Source organism: Panthera tigris, chromosome C2 (genome assembly GCF_018350195.1).
Source record: "Panthera tigris isolate Pti1 chromosome C2, P.tigris_Pti1_mat1.1, whole genome shotgun sequence".
Taxonomy (NCBI): Eukaryota; Metazoa; Chordata; class Mammalia; order Carnivora; family Felidae; genus Panthera; species Panthera tigris.
The window spans coordinates 79,670,020-79,691,573 of NC_056668.1; the positions used below are offsets into that span (position 1 = coordinate 79,670,020).

General features: G+C 45.8%; 1 protein-coding gene across 2 annotated transcripts in view; it reads left to right on the forward strand.

Annotated features, from left to right (window-relative positions):
- The window catches only part of MASP1 (MBL associated serine protease 1), a 60,593-nt gene that overhangs the window by 23,758 nt on the left and 15,281 nt on the right, over positions 1-21,554 (forward strand). For both annotated transcript variants that reach the window (XM_007083572.3, XM_007083570.3), the window contains exons 3-10: positions 2,641-2,818; positions 4,893-5,024; positions 7,181-7,377; positions 8,886-9,033; positions 10,360-10,478; positions 11,461-11,539; positions 17,744-17,881; positions 18,689-18,763. In XM_007083572.3, the coding sequence (XP_007083634.2) occupies positions 2,641-2,818; positions 4,893-5,024; positions 7,181-7,377; positions 8,886-9,033; positions 10,360-10,478; positions 11,461-11,539; positions 17,744-17,881; positions 18,689-18,763 (1,066 nt within the window). The remainder of the gene's footprint in view (positions 1-2,640; positions 2,819-4,892; positions 5,025-7,180; positions 7,378-8,885; positions 9,034-10,359; positions 10,479-11,460; positions 11,540-17,743; positions 17,882-18,688; positions 18,764-21,554) is intronic.

The following is a 21,554-nucleotide window of genomic DNA, read 5'->3' on the forward strand; positions in this document are numbered from 1 at the left end:
CCTGTTGTCTGGAATAGTGTGGCTCTGTACATGATGACTGTTTATCTGCCATCATGAAAATGTCTTTTATCCTGCAAGTTATGAGGGAGTTTGTTATCACAGACCCTCATTATGTCTCCCCGTGATCCAAGTTATCCCTGGTTGATTTCACTTGAAAGTGTCCATGCCCCAGGCACTATAGGATCCAAGAGACTTTGGGGGATACCAAAGTACAAGCAGGAAGCTGCTGAGTCTGGAAGTGTTAATGCTCAAGTCATATGACTACTCGTTAACTAACTGACTTTGTATGGCATGGTTATAGACCACAAACAAGTTCAAGTTCACCAAGTTCTCTAGCAGAAAACAATTGGTGTCTTGAAAATTCTGCTCACCATCCTCCAGTTGGCCTATTGAATGTGTGGGTGTAACGATTTGTTAGAATACTAGTATGTCACAATTAGAAGAGAACATATATATAGCTCAGCTAGTTCAAACCCCTGTTTTATCAGGTGGATAACTGAGAGTAGAGAGGAGGCAGCCCTGTGACGGTTTATGGTAGAGTCAGGAATAGAGCTCAGGACCTTCAACTGCCAGGTCAGGATATCTTATATTATCAATATTAGAACTCAGAGTTAGAGGTCACCAAGATAGGGTCCTCCAGTTCACGCCTTTCCTAGGCCTTTACTCTGATTTCCATCTTACAACATATTTCAGTTTAATAAACTGATTTTTAAAAAGACACAAAATAAAACACTACATAAAGGAGACCTAAGAATTGCAAAGGCATTATAGTCCAGGAATATTCGATGCAGGGCATGCGACATTAAACAACTCAATATCCCCAGAATGATTGACATTCATAATAATGTCCTTGGGTCGCCAAGAAAGGGTTAGCATGTTTCACCTACAAAAGCAGGGATTTGTATAAAGCACTTTAAAAAGCATTACACTAAATAATAATGATGATGATGATGATGATGATGATGGTTATTATTAATTATGGTCAGGTAAAACTTCGGCTATCTGGAAAACTCAGATAACCAAAATAACAAACAAGCCATGGTGGTCAAGGAAGTGACTGTGTACAGATAGGTACATTCTACAGTAACAAGGCTGGTGTGAGTTTGGCTAGTATCTGCAGAGAAGAGGAATAAACAGCAAAGCCATGATCTCATCTTCTGTTTACACTTCAATTCCCAAAGTTAGTGATTAATTGTCTTGTGTTTTGTTGCCAGGGCAAATTGTTTTTCTTTAAAACTCCCACTTATCTTAAATAAATAAATCATTAGTTTCAAAACAGAAGTGTCAAATGTCAAGATACTTCTGACATACTAGGCTAATGAACAAAACAATGAATGCATTAGAAGCTACTAGAGGTACGCAGAGCCTTTGAGAACTTTCCCTTAATGACTTTAAAAGGCATCAGAATCATTCTTGGTAAGAGATTTTCTCACGCATCTTGGCTAAAATGTCAATCTAGAGGTTGCAAACACAAATACAGCCTCAAAAGAATCCAGTCAGTGTAATGATAGAGTGGTAGGTAGGCCAAGTATTCATAGTCAAATAAACATACCAACCAGCTACCGTATTGTACTTCCCAAACCAAACTCACACAAAATCAGCTTTAGGCACCCAATTTAGGCTCTCCGCTGGGGTCTCTGAATTTACACAGGGTCTCTGGCTCCTCCAAGGAAGGGAATTCTTTTAGCAAACAGGTAATTTTTGCATCTGAGTCTTAACACAAACACAAATGTTTCAGGGATGATTCCAGTCATTTCTGAATTATTAAGACTACCTACTAAATATAGTTCTAATTATATAATTTCCCTGTTCAAAAGTTTCCAGTGTCTTTTCTTTACTCAGAATTAAGAGTCACATAGTGTTCTTATGGTATTCAAAGTCAGTCATAATCTCGTTTCAACCTTTCCTACGACTTTATGTTCCCACAGACTCCCTGGCTTCTTGTTCTCAGAAAGAGCCTCACACTTTAGTTCTTGGTAACAAACATTTGTTGGGTAATTGCTAGGTGCCAGGTCCTGCTCCATGAACTAAAAACACATCTACAAAGAAAACAAAGTCTCGTTCTCCTGTAGTTTCCATTCTGATGGGATCTTTCATCTTCTGAGTGCCAGTGCGTTCCCAGTGACTGCGTTCCCGTTAAAGCACTTGTCACACCGTATAACAGCTCTGTCTGTGTTTTCATCAGTCTGAATATTGGCTCCCCAGGCACAGCTCCCATGCTTTACTCAGTGGCAGGCACACACTGAATGCTCAGTGAATGCCTCGGAGTTCGTTTCTCATCTTTGGTAATGTGGTCAGTTTCTGTTGCATATGGAATCCGTCTGTGAGGTTATCTAAGTCTGAGTTCTAATAGTGAGTTAGTTTTGACAGATGAGTCATTTTTTTGTCCATAGGATGACAAATGTCAAGCTACTTCTGATGGACCTAAACAAAGGAATGAGGCAGTGACTATGCAGCCACATGGACTTAACCTGCACTGGGTCTTTCCTCAAGTCCCAGAGTCCCAAATCCTCTTTCTCTGGGTTTCCCAGGCTGCCTGGTCTGTTCGTGGGCAGCCCCTCCCTCTTTTCGTTTAGAGACCAGCAGGGAAGCTAATTTTGGAAGCTACTCATCTTGTTCCCTTCCTCTTTGATCCCAAAGGTAGAAACCGAAGAGCAGGTGCTGGCAACCTTCTGTGGCAGGGAGACCACAGACACGGAGCAGACCCCTGGCCAGGAAGTAGTGTTCTCCCCGGGCTCCTTCATGTCCATCACTTTCCGGTCAGATTTCTCCAATGAGGAGCGATTCACGGGTTTTGATGCCCACTACATGGCTGTAGGTAAGTTGGAGAAATGGGTGGCTCACCCCAGGTCTCCCCTTCTCTCTAAAGATTAAAAGTACCTCATGCTCGTTTCTTTACAATGAACACCTACATACTCACCATAGAGATTCTGCCATTAATATCTTCCTGCATTTGCTTTATCACATATCTACCCATCTATCCATCCTCAATCTAGCTATTAATCCCCTCTTTTTGATGAATTTCAAAGTAAGTTGCAGACAGACAGTGGTACACTTTTTCCTAAATACTTACTCGTGCATTTCATTTTGCTGAAGTTCAATATCTATTCACAATTTCCTTTCTTTTAAAGTAAAATGTACAGGGGCGTCTGGGTGGCTCAGTCGGTTAAGCGTCCGACTTCAGCTCAGGTCATGATCTCACGGTCCGTGAGTTCGAGCCCCGCATCAGGCTCTGTGCTGACAGCTCAGAGCCTGGAGCCCGTTTCAGATTCTGTGTCTCCCTCTCTCTCTGCCCCTCCTCTGTTCATGCTCTGTCTCTCTGTCTCAAAAATAAATAAACGTTAAAAAAAATTTTTTTAAATAAAGTAAAATGTACATTCAGTGAAATGCATAAACCTTCAGTACATTTGTTGAGTTTCAAAAATTTTATATTGTATGTAACCCAATCCCCTAACAAGATGTTGAGCTTTACCATCAACCCAGAAAGTTCCTTTATGCTCCTTCTCAGTCACAGTCTGGTCCCATCTACCTTAGAGGTGACAACTGTTCTGATTTTTTTTTTTCCACTATAGATGAGTTTTGCCTCTTCTTAAACTCCATATAAATGAACGTACACAAAATATATTTTGGAAGTGAGGATTCTTTACTCAGAATAAAGTTTTTGAGTTTCAATCATGTTGTAATGCGTCGGTAACTTGCTCCTTTCCTGGCAGAGTAATTTCCCATTGTATGAATATAATACTGTCTGTTTATCCATTCTTTCATTGGTAGACACCTGCACTCTATCCATTTTTTGACTCTCACTAATAAAGTTTCTATGCACTCTTGTACAACTCTTTTTGTAAACATATGTTTTCACTTCTGTTGGGTAAATAGGTAGGAGCAGCATTGTTGGGTCATAGGGCAGGTGTATATTTAATTTTATAAGAAATTACCAGGCCTTTCCCAAAGTGTTTTTGTACTATTTTATATTCCTTCACCAATGTACAAGAGTTTGATGTCAATTTTTTAATTTCTAAAATTTAAAATTCTGATGGGGTATGTAGTGGTACCTCATTATGGTTTTGATTTACATTTCCCTGGTGACTAGTGATGTTCAGCATCCTTTCATGTGCCTGTTGGCCATTCTTTTAGCTTTTAGGGGGAAATGTATGATCAAAATTTTTTTTGATGTGTATCTATTTGTTTTGAAAGAGAAGGAGTGTGGGAGTGGTGTAGAGACAGAGAGAGAGGCGAGAGAGAATCCGAAGTAGGCTTCCAAGCTGACAGCATGGAGCCCAATGTGGGGCTTGATCTCACAACCATGAGATCGTGACCTGAGCTGAAATCAAGAGTTGGGTGCTTAACTGACTGAGCAACCCAGGTGCCCTTGCATGATCAAATTTTTAAATTGGGTTGAGAACATGCCTTTCTTTAATGTCTACGTTCCCACTGCCCAGGGAAGTGGGATATATATAGAGAGATAGGGGCTGCATGGACTAGAAAGAAAGAATGGGTTCTGGAGCTACCCTACCTGGGAGTGAATACTGACTCCACCTTTTATCATCTCTATGACTTGGAGTAAGTTCTTTAAAGGCCCCAACTGTCTGTTTCACCGTCTGTGGAAAGGGGATGGTAAGAGTTCTACCTGCTATTATCACAACTCTTACGGGGTAGTGGCACCCGTGAGAGGCAGCTTGCCTGGCCTCGAACCTGGCTTTCGATGGTCTTGGATAAGTTGCCTCCGTTCTCTGAGTTCCAGTTGCTTCATTTGTAAATGGAGACAATGGCTACTTTGGGGCTTTATGTGAGGCTAACACAGGGAGTGGCCCATACTGTGTGCTCTGTACATGGCTGTTGTCTTCATCGTCCCACATGGACTGACTGACCAAAAGGCTCTACCTGCCCTGCAGATGTAGACGAGTGCACTGAGCGGGAGGACGAGGAGCTGTCCTGCGACCACTACTGCCATAACTACATCGGCGGCTACTACTGCTCCTGCCGCTTTGGCTACCTCCTCCACACGGACAACAGGACCTGCCGAGGTGGGGCCCAAGGATGACTCCATATATCACCACTTTGTGCCATGTTTCTCGATAAGATTAGGGGAGGCTCAGAGGCGGAACAGATATGGAGTAGAAACAAGTAAAAATGAAGCCAGAGAGCTCTGCCTCAGATACCCTATGCCTGAAGATGCTGAAATGCCCGCAAGCCGGGAAGTCTGCGTTCAGGTTCTCAAAGGACCACATTTGTGAAGCCTCTAGGCCATCTTTCTTCCTGGACAGCAGGAACTTCTGCTCTCCTACTGTAGGTAACTGGCCTGGCCTCAGTTATGGGAAAAGCTGGGTTCCCAGTCCTTTCTCAGCCATGCACCCGGCCTCACCCAGCCGTTCCTTTGCCTCTTCACTCCCCTGGCCTCACAAGTTCCTCTGTGATCGAGAGAACCTCAGTCCAGAGAAAAGATGAGGAAGGAGAGAGGCAAAGACAGAGACAGTGAGGAACATGCCCCATTCCTTCCATCTCTGGTTTCCTGTCTTAATCAACACGCTCACCCTGCTGCCACCTCCGGGCAGGGCGAGGATGGAGAAATGGAAGACTTCAGCCACTTTCCATGAGGGCCTCCCTGACTAGTGGGGTTATCAGCACAGAAGCAAGTGGTGAAATGTAGCAAATGCTGTGGGCTCAGCACAAGTGACCTAAGTCTGCACGGTACCGTGAGCAGACATGTCCCAGAGATGGTGGCCCTTGGCAGAGTGGGAAGAAGAAGGAAAAGGAGAGTGCTCCAGGCAGAGGGAACAAATGTTCAGAGTCCTGATAGAACTTGGCATGTTTGGGGCATTGCCATCAGATCAGTATGGCTGCAGGGTAAAGACCTGTGTTTTAGGAGGGTCACTTGGAAGCTGAGTGGGGGATCATTGGAGGAGAGAAAGGCTGGAAACAAGACTTCTTTTCCTTCCTCCTTAAAAAATTTCTACTTTCTTCTGAATAAAACCCTCATGTGATCCATCAGTATAAAGGAGGCACATACAGGAGTTTTCTTCAAGAGGGCTGTATTTTCCTTGGTTTTTATTCAGTAGGTATTTATTGAGTATCTACTACATACTGAGTCCAGTGGGGACTAAGAATGAGCAAGGCTTCTCAGTCTTTGTTTTCATTTTCTCCTCTGCCTCCAGGAGCCTTTTAAAACATTATCTTCCTAATTTCCCCTACCCATGAAATTTTAATACCACAGATAATACCGTATATATGTTTATATACTGTATGTCCCGTTTGTGTATTATGCATAAAAAGAGTAGCCCTGCCTTAAAAAAAAAAAAAAAAGCCTCCATGGGCTAAATGCCACCCCCCAGAGAGTGCCTGGGGTAAGAAATGAAAAGAGGTGGGAATTCAAGAGGCCTCATCCTAACCATAGTCTGCAGCTCACAGCTATAGGACTTTAGGTTAGCCATGCCCCCTCTCTGAGCCACAATTTTCTCATATTCAAATGAGCAGGATAAACAAGGGTTTAGAAAGGATTGACATCCCAGATCTGGGAGGGGTCAGCCCAAGGACAAAGGTTCAGTGGCAGATAAAGGGCCTTGGCAGGGCTAAGCCATGACCAGGGTCCCAGGACACTGGATCCTTGGTTACAGCTACAGTGGCGAACAAAGCAGAATCCCTGAGCTCAGGGAACTTACAGTCAACTGGGGGCAAGAAAATCCCCCAACAAATATATTGCACAATGTCAAGCAGTGGTCAGCTGCATGAGGAGAAACAGAACAAGGTCAGGGGCCAGAGAATACGGATATGTGTGAGTGTCCCGTGTTGGATGAGGGATCAGGAAGGCTTTGAACAGAGACCTAATGGAGTTCTGGGCTGAGGGGAGAACAGACAAAGGAGGTCTAGAGGTTTCCCCCTACCACTCTATCTCAAAACTTTTCCTTCTCAGACCCCCTCTGCCCCACACCAATACCAGAGAAGCTGATGAGAAGGTTTATCACACTCACTGCCTTTGAGTCTTGACTCTGAATATTATGAGGTATGTGACCTTGGATACATCACTTCTCCCTGAACTTCAGTCTACCCATCCATAACATGGGGCTAATGATGCCTTCCCATTGCCTCTCAGGACCAGTGGGAAAGTCATACAGTAACCGATGAGAAAGGGGTTGCTGTGGCCATGGCTGTAGTGTGCCACTTTGCTCTGGTATGTTTCCCACAGTGGAGTGCAGTGATAACCTCTTTACCCAGAGGACCGGCGTGATCACCAGCCCCGACTTCCCCAACCCTTATCCTAAGAGCTCGGAATGTTTCTACACGATAGAGCTAGAGGAGGGTTTCATGGTCAGCCTCCAGTTTGAGGACATTTTCGACATTGAGGATCACCCTGAGGTGCCCTGCCCCTATGACTACATCAAGGTAAGCCTACAATGGACATTTGCCCTGGCCATGCTGGGAAATCTTGGCTGAATTGGGAAAATTGATATTCTTGGTCCTCCAGTTTCTCCCAGGATAGAAGACCAAGACCAAAAATTACTTAAAATAGTGTCTACCAGCTTCATCAGCTCCAGCCTAGGGATCTTCCCTGATCCAACACTAGCTCCTTGGCCACCTGTAAAATCCCTTTTGCCATGTCACGTGATATCACCACGAAGGAACACCAGAGGTGAAGGTCACGAGGACCATCTTAGACTTCTGCCTACCACGCGTAGTATCCCAGGAGCTATGCTGTAAACCTTCTCCAGGCGCTTAACCTCATGGGGCTTCACTTTTCCCCCATTCACAATAAGATGACAAGATGGAGATATCACCCAAGATTGTGGAAGTCACCAGATGAAGGGTCAGGAGTCCTGGTCCTCGGAGGTGGAAGAAAACACGAGTTAGAGGCACAGGAAGGACCCATACCTGGTAGTCAGGAAATATAGATCAGCTAATAGTGTCTACTTCTTTCTCTCCATCCCCACTGACTCCATTCCAGGAAAATCCCTCTTATCTCCTGGTCCGTGGCAAGGCTTCTAGCTGTTTTTCTTGCTTCTAGCCTTGCCCTACAGAGTCTGTTCTCCATGACATCAAGGCTGATCTTTATAAAATCCAGATCCAATTAGGACTGCTCTTGGAAGTAAACATAAACCCCTCAATATCATGTGGTGCATACCTGCCTTTCCAACCTCATGCTATGGCACTCCTTCTGTTCCAGCTACTCTGGCTTCCTTCCCTGCTCTTAATGCTGGGCTCTTTCCCACCTTTGGCCTTGACCTTTACATATACTGTTTTCTCTGCCTGAAAAGTATTCTTCCCTCTTCCTCAAGTGACAATCTTCTACTCATTCTCCATGTCTCAAATCCAGTGTCACCTCTTTGAAGAAACTTTCCCTGACCATCTATTTAAAGTTTTGTCTACAAATAAACAAATAAATATTTTATCTATTATATAAATGATGAATTATATAGGTTACATAGATTTTACTACATACATTAGAAATATATAGCATATACTTGTATTATATATATATATGTATATATATATACACACACACACACACACCATCATGATTATTTTTTATAATTATTTTGCTTATTTATTGTTAGTCTCCCCCTCGCCTCCATCCTCGACTAGACTGCAGTTTCTTTAAGAGCAGAAGCCTTTTATATCCTATGCACCTAGACAGGACTCTGTCCCATTCTGAGACATAGTATGTTCATCTTGGAGCAGAGGACTGCCTTGTCCACTTCCAAGTCCATTGTAATCTACAAGTGAGAGAGTAGAGATGGAACTGTTTGGTGAATGCTAATGCCCACTAAAAACATGAGTGAATACTATGGGTTCACATGGAAGCTTCCAGAAAGCCAGGGTTCAGTACAGAGATGGTCCCAGCAGCTGCCACCACAGCTCAGATGTGACCTTTTTCTCTATCTTGCCCCTCACAGATTAAAGCTGACCCAAAAGTTTGGGGGCCCTTCTGTGGAGAGAGAGCCCCAGAACCCATCAATACCCAGAGCCACAGTGTCCAGATCCTGTTCCGCAGCGACAACTCTGGCGAGAACCGGGGCTGGAGGCTCTCGTACAGGGCAACAGGTAATACAGCCTCTTCCCCCATGGGTCACACTTAGTCACCATGCTCAGCCCTCATGGGACAATAGCTGAGGGATGAGGGATGCAGGCCTGGGACTCCTCTGGGGACGCGACAGGACCCTCAGCTCCGCTATAAAGGAGGTTGGGGCCAAATACATTCTGTCTCCTGACTCAGTTTACCATCCAGGAAATGGGGGCAAGGGCAGCAATAATGGTGGGATTAGACTAGACATAGTTTTCAAACTTGCCGCACTTCAGAATCACATAAAGAGATTTAAACAAGAACAATAATAAACAAACTAACTAACAAAAAAAAACTTATTTCCTGAACTCTACTCTTTCACACTGATTCATTGGGCCTGGAGAGAACCCTCCCAGCTCAGCCCTCTCCAAGTCTGGGGCAGGAATTTGAGTGTGGGCCTATAGCTCAAAACATTTCCTTGTGGCAGTTTGCCTCATGTGGCCCCCAGACTGGCAGCCTCCATAGGCCTCATTCCCTAGTACCCCAAGGCAGCCAGTCCTGGCCCAAAGCCTGATAGAGCCATGTGCCCCAGGGGTCTGCAGTAAGCCGAGGAAAAAGAGGGTACTGGTTGTGGCTGATCTCATAGATCTGATATCCTGGCCTTGCCTGCATTATCACATCAATGCCTGGTTCTGGGGAAGGGAATGGAGAGTGTATTAACAGAGAGTTTGTCCAGGAAAAAATGTCAGGGGTGGAGCCAGACCTGGGAATCCTGTCCAATTTAGGCTTCGGAAGGGCAGACTCAGAAGCATATGGTCACGGTCTCTCTCTAACACTCTGAAGAACGGTCTTGGGGAGAAAGAGCGATTAAGTCATACTGAGCTGCCCAAGAGAATAAACTTTGCCCAGTGAGTGCCAATGACAAGGATATAAATTTCAGTGAAATAGGAAAACACTGTTCCTTTCATCAGAGGAGTCCAGTAGGAAAGGTACAGGTTTGGGAGTTATTAAGCTCCCTGTCACTGTAGGAATGCAAATAGATGTTTGACATCTACCACGGAAGATGTTGTAAAGGAGGCCTCAGACAAGGGTTGCACTCAATGACATTTAATATCCTTCCTACCATGTGTTGTGATTAAATCATTTGGCCAACCCGCTCATTTTACCAATGAGGACATAGAGGTCCAAGTTGGAAAGTGACCTGCTCAAGGTTCCAGAATAAGTCTTCAGAACCTAGTAGGTACAGACCCCCAACACCTAGTTCTGTGGGTCTCCCCTGCACCATACCTTGCACTGCAGGGGCTCGCCACCTGATGTAGCCTTTTCCTTGTTTTCTCACCCACCGCTCTTTCATTGCTCCCCACCAGGGAATGAGTGCCCAGACCTACAACCTCCTGTCCACGGGAAAATCGAGCCCTTGCAAGCCAAGTATTCCTTCAAAGATCAGGTGCTCATCAGCTGTGACACAGGCTACAAAGTGCTAAAGGTACAGGGTCCTGCTGGGGGAGGAAGGGCCACCAGGCCAGAGAGATGCTCCTGTGCCTCCCAGGCCAGACGGGCTTCCCGGAGCTTGCCATGGCCCCTCCACAGTATTTACCAACTTCCCCATAAACCTCCAGCATGTTCCAGAAATGCCAGCCCTCTGAAAATCCAAAGCATGCATCCCAGACTCTCACTTCTAGAAATGGCACAAAAGTCATTTATCAGAGCTTGGGCTGGTTTGAATTGCAAAAACAAATCAAGATCCGTTCAGCCCTACAATCAGGACAAACAACCTTAACGGAGTTCATCAGTCAGGCCGATTGGGGGAAACTGGGATGGGAAGCAGAGATTTGAGAGGTGGCACATGGCTCACTCTTCCCAGGAGCCTCCTGGCTACCTTGGAAAATAGAAACAAAAGCACCTCCTAGGCCTCACCTGAGATGAATAAAAGCGGGATCTCTGGGGCAGGGCCAGTGATTGGTTTTTCTGTTATGTTACCCAGGTGAGTCCAGCGCGAGCCAAGCTGGAGGAGCTCTCACGGAATGGGTCTCCACGTGGGGTCCCCACCACAGCATCACGTCACTCGTTAGAAATGCAAACAGCAGTCTCCAAGCCAGGCCCACTGAATCAGAAACTCCGGGGGTGGGGCCAAGCAGTTTGTGCAAAAGCCTTTAGGCATACGGATGCTTATGCACATTTGAGAGGCCCTGCTCTGGAAAGAGAGTCAAGGGTACAGATTTCCCCTCCAGGACAGTTGCCCCAGCCCTTCCTCACACACAGCCCTTGCCCCTTTCCGCGGTCGGAATGGGCACCATGAATTCAGACTCTGTCTTTTCCATGAAGTCAAGCTTGCCCTTGGAAGCCAGTGGTTGGAAAATGTTAGTCGAGGACAACTGGGTATGGAATTTGAGCCGGTTGTACTGGGGAACAACCACCAACCCCACCCCTCCTCCCTCTTGCCACATCTTCTTCCTGTTTCTTCCTAGGATAATGTGGAGATGGACACATTCCAGATCGAGTGTCTGAAGGATGGGACATGGAGTAACAAGATTCCCACATGTAAAAGTAAGAGAACAAAACTGGTCTATGATAAGGATAATGAGCTCCCCAGCATTGGTGGGTTCCAATCAGAGACCACACAAGGGTGAAAACCTGACGGGTGTGCTCAACGAGGGGTAGGGCCAGTAACTCAGCAGACACGTGAGGGCCGGACCGAAAGACTATTGTTTGTTTAGGGAATACGACATTAGGATTCCAAAAGAAACTTCTTGTTGGTCCCGGTTTACTTCCCAAATACTAACTTTACCTCTGCCTGCAGGCAAGTTGCCAAACTTGCTAAAGAAGTAGCTTGTCCCCAGCTCTGAAACTAGCTCTGGCAATTACTAATTCAGGAAACTATTTTAGCACCCGTGCCCAGAGCCAAATGACCTTGCCAATCTCTATGTGGTCATCAGCCATACCCACTAAGGTTTCTACAACAGCTCATGATTTAGGGCCCGTCAGGAAAGGCTGTGAGGTCAGTAGAACTGTGCGAAGCAGGGGCCAGGGGCACAGCTCTGTACTGGCTCTTGAGACCCTGAGATTTTGCATTGACTCTGCTCCTAACCCACCCCGTGATCATGGACAAGATCCTTCACCTCAAATGTGCAATAAAAAGTTGAACTAGCTTTCATACTTTAGAATACATTGGGGCATTTCTCAAATAATATATTCCACATAAATCACCTAGTGTGCACTGTGAAAGTATAGATTACCAGCCACCACCCTGTCCCCTACCCAGGTCGCTCCAGTTAGAGACTTGTGAAGACCACAGTTTTAGGAAACTCATTATGGCAGCATGGGGGAAGGGAGGTGTGGTGACGGGAGGGTGGGAAGGGAAGAAAGGGAAGGGGCAAAGAGAGGGTTGGCTTTAGGAGGGAGAGGTGAAAAGGCAAGAGTTGGTCCTGCCCACCCCCGTTTCATGGCTTGCCATAAACAGTGGAGTAGTATCCCACTTCCCTGTAGTTAGGAGAACTAAATGGCTCAAATTCTCTAGGCAGGCAGATCCACTCCCAAAGCCCCAGGGGGGGACTCTGTCAGTAGGAGCTCTCTTGAGGCAAATCCCAGACAGAATTTTAGAAAATACACTTGCTTTTCAAATCTTTCTTTTTTATATGACAACGTGGCTGGAGTCAGAGCCCAGGGTGGGAAAAGGCAGGGCAGGGGGGTGCATTTTATGGCTTCCACTAGTTGGATGCCTATAGGAAACAGAAAATTCAGGTAGAAAAGAAAGGTCCAGAAACTGAGGAACTCAAAGGCCAGCAGACATGTCCACCACCTTCTCCAAAGCCTGGCTCACGTGTAGTGCTGCGACTAAGTTCTGTGTGAATACTGTACAAGGCAAAGCAAGGGCACATTGTGAAGGAGGAAGCAAAAGAGAATGTGGTGTGGAGAAGACAGGATGTTTGTAAAGTCAGAAAGTTCTAGATCAAATCCAGACTTGACCAGTTGAGTGTCCCTAAGCAATTTACTCAGACTTCCGGCCTCAGTTTCCTACACTCTTGATTTTTCTCAAGACCAGTTGGGCTAATGTACCTACTGTGCCAGTGGAGCACCAGGAATAAGTGAAAGTTCATAAAAGCTTCTCTCTTCCCTCCCCACCCCCCACATCCAAACTCCTCACTAGGCAGAGGTTTGGTTTCTCTCATTCATACTTTTGGAAGGTAGAAAAGTTTAATAGTAATTTTTCCCCAATGAAGCATGCACACGTCGATTACAACAGAAGTACTTCATTTGATGGTACTATTTTAAGTGACTTACTTTAGTATACAAAAGAATGGCCATCATTTTGTACTAAAGAAGAGGAATATTTTTTTTTTCTCCTGAATATGGCCTGGTTCTCCCAACATAGCCCAGATTAGGGTTATTAGAATCCCAATTCAGGCATACCTGGCACCTGTACTCATTCACTGAATAGGTTTTCACCGAGCATCTCTGCATCCCAGACATATGCTGGGTCCTAGGTGCAAAGATGAGTAGGACTAAGAAATTTCAAGTCCCTAGGGAATGTGGGGCAAGAGTTTGGGAACAGGAAGTGTGCATGTGTAGTGAAGAAACTTGCACTGGAACAGGAAGTGGAAATGATGGAGGGTTGTCCTGACCCTGCCTCCACCTTGCCATGGCCACCCAACACAAGTACTCTCCATGCTGAATGCCATATGTCAAATGAAGGTTCAAACCAGATGAAAACAAAGCTCGCTTCAGGGGCAGAATGCTGGAATCCTTGTGAGCCAGGACTTATGACCCTGCAAATTCTCAGAATGGTACAAATTCCACAATCCCAAACTGTCATCCACACTGGCTGTACCTAAACTGCATTCTTAATCAATCTGGTGGAGCGATTTCTGTATTTCCTGCATGAACTGTTTCTGCTTTGCTTGCTAATTTTTCTCTTTCTCTCCTTTCTCCCTCTCTCTCCCTCTCTTCCTCTCTCTGCTTTCTTTCTCTGCACCTCCTGACCCCTCTTTGATCTTCACCACGGTGGCAGAAACCGAAATGGATGAGGAGAACGAACTCGGGTCAGAGCAAGAGGCAGAGTGAATGACGGGACCCCTCAGAGTGCAGACATCCAGGAATGGACCATACCCAAGACCCTGGGGCCCCAGAGCTACTCCACCCCTCCCTACCCCACCAACGCTCCATTTCCAATTTCTGTGCGGATTAGTGTGGATGCTGAACAAGGCAACACAGCGTCAAGCAGTTGAAACTGCTGTGTAATGGAGAACGGTTCCCTCCTGGAGGGCCCACCCATCATTCAAACATTACTCTGGAAAATAATGAAAAGCCAAGGGGGATTTTTTTTAGCACCCTCCAAGCGGACCGTACAATTCTCAAAGGAAAAATGACTTTGGTTCCAGAGACACAAGATTTCATATACAATCACATGGCCCTAGGCTGACCAGGTCAAAGTGAGCCCTGGTTCCTCATCCACTCCACACTTCAAGTTGAACTGGGCCAGAAGGCCTGTGACTTTATGACTTTAGTATTTTTATCTGTTGCTACTTTCTAACCATAAGTAGGTGTGAAACTAACCATAACTCCCAGAGCATGGCTTTTTAGGAAATCTAGACCTATTCTCATCCACAGAAGTTTTGCTTCCACCTAGACCTAACACGGGACTGAAAGCCCATTATCATTATCATTATTAGTATTCTTTCCTCTGGACCAGGGCTTACAAATTTTGCATCTCTGAAAATTCCCTGATTAAAGGTTTCAAAAGATAGGTATCACGCTTGAAAGCACAGTCCTCAGCTCTCGCGCCATGGGCCATCAATGGGTCACGATAAAGGGCTCTGTTAGTGGCAGCAGGAATCTCTGCTTCAGCCTGAACAAAATCAGAATAGACGCATCTGAGAAACCCTTCATTACTGTGACCAGTCAGTCAGTCTATGTGGTGATTAATGAGGGCAGAATCCTGCACAGGTGGACAATGGCAGGTCCGGAGACGGCAGTGCCAGCCTAGGGCAGGGGTGCCCCCGAGAGCGGAGATGAGGTGGGCAGTCAAGACGGGCATCAGTTAAGTCAATACATTTAAGCCCACAATGTGTAACAGATATTTTACTCAGTGTGATAGAGGGGATCCTAACTTAGTCAGAAGATCCGATATGGACCCAAATAATTGCAACACTGGGCAACATAAGATGCACGCATCAGAGAGATGAACAGAGGCCTCAGCAAGGGGAAATAGGGAGGCAGCCCTCTCCAAGTAGAAGATGGAGAAAAGGCTTTGAAGAAGAAGAAGCAGCGCTTGATCAAGGCCTCAAGGGTGGCCAGAGCGTGGACCACATGGTTTCCCGTGTGGGGAAAGCAGGCGAGTGAGCAGCACAGTGAGGGTGTGTGATGCTGGAGCACAGGTGCACTGAGGGTGGGGACCAAGAGATGCTGGGGTGAGTGCCAGGGGAGCCCATGGTGCATTGTTCTGCAGGAAGCCCCAGATTGTGGCAAAGCACACTCAGGATGGCAGGTCAAGAAAGATGTGTCGAAGGAAAATCAATGGCAGCCAGTAGTGACAGCAGAGACAGGGTGTGGGGTGCGTCCCATCCCAGGGAATGATGAGAAAGGGCGTCCACGGGAATGGAAAAAAGGAAGAGCGTTTTGATTCCAGAGTGGGGAAGTGGCCAGAGGGAGTGTGAGAGAAAGGATGAGACCCCTTCCAAAGCAAAGAGGCTAGGCTAGCTGAGGAAGGAGGCTCTGGGTATAGCATCTTTGATTGCACCAGGTGGGGCTCAAGGCCCCTGGGAAAGGGAAGTTGCCTCCAGGTCCCAGAGAGGCATGGCTCTTCACCTGATACTATAGACTTGGGAGAAGTCCCAAGCTGAAGCGACCCTCTATTATATACTATTTATCACCTCCATCTGCCTAGAGGGCCAGCAAAGTTCCTTCTCTAGAGTGATGAGAAAGCAGGTACTCAAGAAATATCTCCCCACCATTGCTGGCCAAGTAACAGTCTCTCAATAGACTGGACTTCTAGCCAGGGCTTCTAGGATCTAAGCCCAACCCTGCAATTCCTCCCCCTGGAACTATGTATTAGGTCCAGAGGATAGGTAAAATGAACCAAAGCTCAGAGACACAACAGTAATACCAAGGTCCAGGCACCAGTGAATGGTATTTCCTAAAAAAGGAAGAAAGATCTGCTTTGAGACTCAGCAGGAAAGCACATTTAAAACTGTTTTATAGCTTTAAATAATAGATGTTATCACCTCTGGTGACCCTAGTGCTGACCTTCATCATACAGAGTAGAACAGTGTCTTTAGTTTTGGGTTATCAAAATGAGTGGGAACGATTTGTCTAGGGAGACTAGAGGTCAAGACAAAACATTAGCCAGTTCTCTTGGCTTTTGCCTTCCTTGTGGATAGGAGACACCTGCTGTTACCCTCAGCTGTCACCGCTCTCCTCCACATTGAAGGGCCTTGGAGCCATCTATGTTTTAAATTAGGTAACTCTTTATTTGATCAAAATGATAAATTTAGAGTTCTAAACTTAAAAATCACAAATTCTGGGTAGCATCTCAGGGGGAAATTGCCCTCTCTCTGCTTCCCAAGGAGGGGGGATTCTGGAAGTTCTGCTCTGTGGAATGCTGTCCTCTGAAATTATCAGAAGATTAATAGTTAATGTCCATCATTACCCAGCTAATACTGATTTTAAGCCATTTTACCTAGAAAACAGATCCTTAGGAATTGTTAGTTGGTTTTCTCAAAAGAAACCTGAATTCAAAATCAGGTCTAGTTTTCTGATTGTACCTTGTTGTGTGACCTTAGGCCAGTCAAGTCTTCTCTCTGGGCTCATCTGTAAAGTAAAGATATTCTGGATTGTCCACCTTTGGGGTTCCTTATGAACTGCAAAGTTCTATCTATGACTTTTCTGTGATTCTTCAACTCTGACATAGGCTGTTAGCCCTAAAATGAAGATGCCCTTAGAAATGAGCACCACCCCCTAAAAGAAGTCCCTGAAGAGACCGTTTGATAAATTGGGTCCTCAGCCCATGACCTGGGCTTCTGACAGACTTGTACTGGACTTTGTGCTGGCAACCCCCTAAGACCACCTCTGAGGAGCAGGCATCCTACCGCCAAGCCCAACATCCAGCCCCAACAATTGGAGAACATAAGCAGGTGAACGATTCAAACTTAGCCCACCCTGGGCCCCACCTCCCGTCTTCTGTGGCCAAGATGCCCACAGAAAGCCAGCAGGGTGGGGCTGTGTGTTCATGCAGGAGCTGCTGTATTTCTGTTTGTTTTTGGTATTTTTATGCCAGGCACCAATGTGAGCACATTAACTGCTCTTGCTCAGCATGTGGTCGGGTCTGGAAGAACTGATGATTCCTTGGTTCGTGTCAGCCAGAGTTTTTTCAATGAGCTACAGGCTTCATTCTTGGGCAGGAGAGACTAAGAGGATTGCACAATAGAACTGGAAGTCAAAGAAAGGACTATGTGGGGAAGAGACTGGGGTCTGCTTAAATCTCAGCAGCCCTGCCCCTGCCCTGGAGTTGACACGAGGCCAGGTGAGTTGGCCACACAGTAGTGCCACAGTAGATGGAAGAGACCCCAAAAGCACAGCTACTCATGGCGGCAAAGGCCCTGTAAAATCTCTAGGGTACCATTCTCATAGACTAGAGCACTGCTCTCTGAACTTGTGTGCAGTGCACAACCTGCACATCTATATGAGACAGATCCTTCATATGGTCCCAAGGAGAAGAGCACAGGGTAATTAAGAGGTGTTACTCTCTTCTCTCAGTTGCAGACTGTGGAGCCCCAGCAGAGCTGAAACATGGGCAAATCACCTTCTCCACCAGGAACAAACTTACCACATACAAATCTGAGATCCGATACTCCTGCCAGCAGCCCTACTACAAGATGCTCCACAATATCACAGGTGAGCCCTCCATGCTAAACCAGCCCACTCCCACCTTGTACCATTTGGGCCTCAGGGTTGGACGGGGGGATGAGGCAGCCAGTCTACTGGCCAAAGTTTGGGAGGAATTGGAAGGAGAAACACCTGGGGGCATGTCTTACCTCTCCCTGCCTCAAGCTGACATCCCACGGGTTAGGCCACATGGCACCCCCAAAACCCTCACATGCACACTCAGAGCCCCTGGCAGAGAAGAAACCCTCAGGGAGACGGTAAAGCCAATCAGTTTTGCCTCTGCCACAGACTGGTACTAAGAAAATTCTCTAAGCTTCAAAGCCTTCACTTTTCAAAAGGGGAACTCGTAGAGCTAATGTGAGACTCAGATGAGATGGCGGACACGAGTGTGGACACGAGTTTATTAAGTGGGGAGAGGAGGGCAGACAAGTGCGCCACGGGGAACTGCAGGAGCAAAGGGCTGGTGACTGAGGAGGAGGAAGTGCCTTCCAGGGGCTGGGCTGGATCAAAGGAAGGGGGCAGCCCCAGACAGACAGGAGTCAGATTGTACAGAGCTTTGGACACCATGCTGAGGAGTGTGCTGTTTGTTTGTGAGGGCAATGGGGAGCTCTTAGTGATTGTGAGCAGAGGGAAGGCATAGATTCTAATTTTAGAAAGGTCCTTCAGGGTGCAGAGAGGACTGGCCTAAAGAGAATGGCATCAGAGAGACCCCTTGCAATGGCCTACTATAAAAGAATCAAGAACCCAGATCTATTTTCCATATGCTACAAATCAACCATTCTCTCCCTTTTCTCCCATCTATTTTCACTCTCCCAGGTATATATACCTGTTCTGCCCAAGGAGTCTGGATGAATGAAGTACTGGGGAGAAGCCAGCCCACATGTCTACCAGGTACCTGACCCTCAAGTCCTCTGCCTCCAGGTCTCCCATCCAAGGCTACTGTTGGAGAGTGGATGGGGAACATGATGCTTTGGTCCTTTGTTAAGGGCTACCTCAGAAAGCCCAAGATCAGGTCTTGGCAAACCATCCAGCCTCTACATTCAGCCTCTGTTATCACGCCAAGAGCCTTCCTGTCTCTTCTCTCTGCAGTTCTGCTCCATTCCCACCAGGCTTTCCCTCCAACAGTTTGTGTGTGCACTTCCTGTGCACCAGGGAAATCAAGAAAGTGGGCACTCTGTCCTCAAGTACTCACTGTGTTGTAGAGATGAGCAACATAGGACAAATAACGGACAACTATAGGACAGAATAAGAAGTTCCTCCAAAGAGCAATGTATTCAAGTCTTACTGACCACTGCAGCCCCATGGCTCACCTACTCACCCCACTCTAAGATGAAAAAAGAACTTTGTGGTAACAGAAAGTGTCACTGTGCATAGAGATTTGGGAGACATTTTGTAGATATTTGTGTTAGCATTAAAAATATAGGTGATTTGCATTGCAATCATAGTGCACACATATATTCAAATCAACTTTCTAGAAAACTGTAGCCTCAAACACACTCTGTAGGGTGAAACAAATAATCCACACCAAAAAGAAAATTAATAGTCATGGCACAGAAATATACACTCTTAATAAAAGCAAAAATAGCAGAATTGACTTAATTAATCAAGCAGAATTCATTAAAAGATACAACCATTCAGGACAGCACTGAGGAGTGATGCTGACCCCACCTACATATTTGCTGGAACAGCAGGAGCTTTGCAGTATAGTTAAATGTTGCGTGGCATTTGTATTTTACTGAATTAGAGTGTGGGGTAAACTGAGACAGTGTATTATCTGAACGGTACCTTTTAGTAACCCTCAATATCCACTCAGTAGGCTTCTATATGTTAGATATAGATGTTAAAATAGAAAGACTATAGGGTTGTCTACCATTATCTGTAAGAACCAAAGAAAATGTTAGCATTCTATGTTGGCCATCACAGTTGCTATGAGATCCTACAGAAGGAGGAATTCACTGCGTGTGGTAGTCTGGGAGTGGAGGAGTCAGGACTGGTTAGGAAGACTTCACTTGGGAGGGTTTTATACTTAAGAAAGAATTTGGAGGAGGTGAAGCGGAGGAAAGGTCAACCCACTCATACCCTGGTGATCCCCATCATCTTATTCAGGCTTAGCCAGGAGCACACCCAAGGGCACAGAGCACACCCAATGTGAACCCTCAGAGAAGATGGGGAATGGTGGAGCTGTGGAAAACTGGAAAGCCAAATCCCCATGTTGCTAAAATACTATGTGGGCCAAAGGTAAAAGCATTGCAGGTGGATTCCATCCTGGGCAGCCATATTGCAACCTCTGGAAGGGGAAGAGGCATTGAGCTGGGAGTCAGGGGCTTGGGTCCTAGTCCTGGTGCTGTCATTTTCTTATTGTGATCTTTGGTAAGTAATCTCTGGGGCTAAGATTCCATACCTCAGAAGTGAGGGAGTAGGACCAAGTGATCCATAACATTCTATAACCTGCAATGGTTATCATCCTCTATATTTACACAAAGCATCTTGGATATAGTGAGTCATGAAATTCTTTTAACACCTGGTATTGGGAAGAACTGTGGTTTACCATTGGACCATGCCAGAGATTTCTAAATCCTTTCCTCCTAAGACACCAAAATTGAACCCAAAAGCAAACCAGAAAGGAGAAAGCCATTTTATTTAACATCATAACATCCACCTTTCCAAAGAATCTTATTAAGCAAATACTCTCTGCCCTTCATTTTACATGTGAGAAAACTGAGGATCGGTGAGGGGCACTGATTTATCCAAAGCTATTCACAAAGTTAGGGGCAGAGCTGGAAGATGAAGCCAAGAATTTTGCTGTCAACACAAGCAATGTTGAGCCATTCTTCACTCTATGTTTCATGGCATCCTCATGGACCCAGAATTCTAGAATATTATATTTTTGTTTTAAGGGCCCTCCCTCAGTGCCTCCAGTGCTCTAGAGTCTGAATTTGGCTTCAGTGCAGCTGAAGCTCTAGTTTTTCAAGAAGATTCCTTTATTCCAGGAAAGATTGGATGGAAAAGGGTAGCAGCCAAAAAGAAGGTCCCATTTCAATGAGCTCGCTCAAGGCTTGTTGCATCATTCAACCTCTTGAAAGGACAAAAGCACATCAAGATGAAAAACAGACTTTAGTGCAGAAAATAAAACAAGAGTTAGAAGAAACAGGCTCTACTTCTGGCTCTGTCACTAATGACTTTGAGTATGTCACTTGCCTTCTCTGAACCTCGATTTCTCCATCTGTCAATTAGTGGTGCTCCAAGCTTCCCCAGCTCTGACATTGAAGAAAGGCACCATTCAGAGCTGGCTTTGTTGTAAGCATGAACTCAACCACAGGCATGTCCCTTACCAGATGAGGCCCTTTCAGCACTAAATGAGTTGTTGTGCAGGGCCAGTCACAGATTGCCTTGAGATGTCACCTTGTAGGCTGCTGCTTGTAATTGGGAGTCTGGCCTTCAACTCTGAAAGACCAGGCCACAGAAAATTAGCAAAGGCCAGCTCACATCTGGCCTGATGTGAAGGACAGAGTGCCTAAGGATCATGTCAGAAGCTTTTGGCATCAGGAAGAAGAGCATCTGAAAAACATTGGGTCGCTGAAAGCCTGACCTCCCAAAGTTGCCAAGAAAACACAAATATTCCTTGGTCTTTAGAGGATTGTTGAAAGTATCTAGAACCAAAGAATGTAGCCCGGCCATGTGC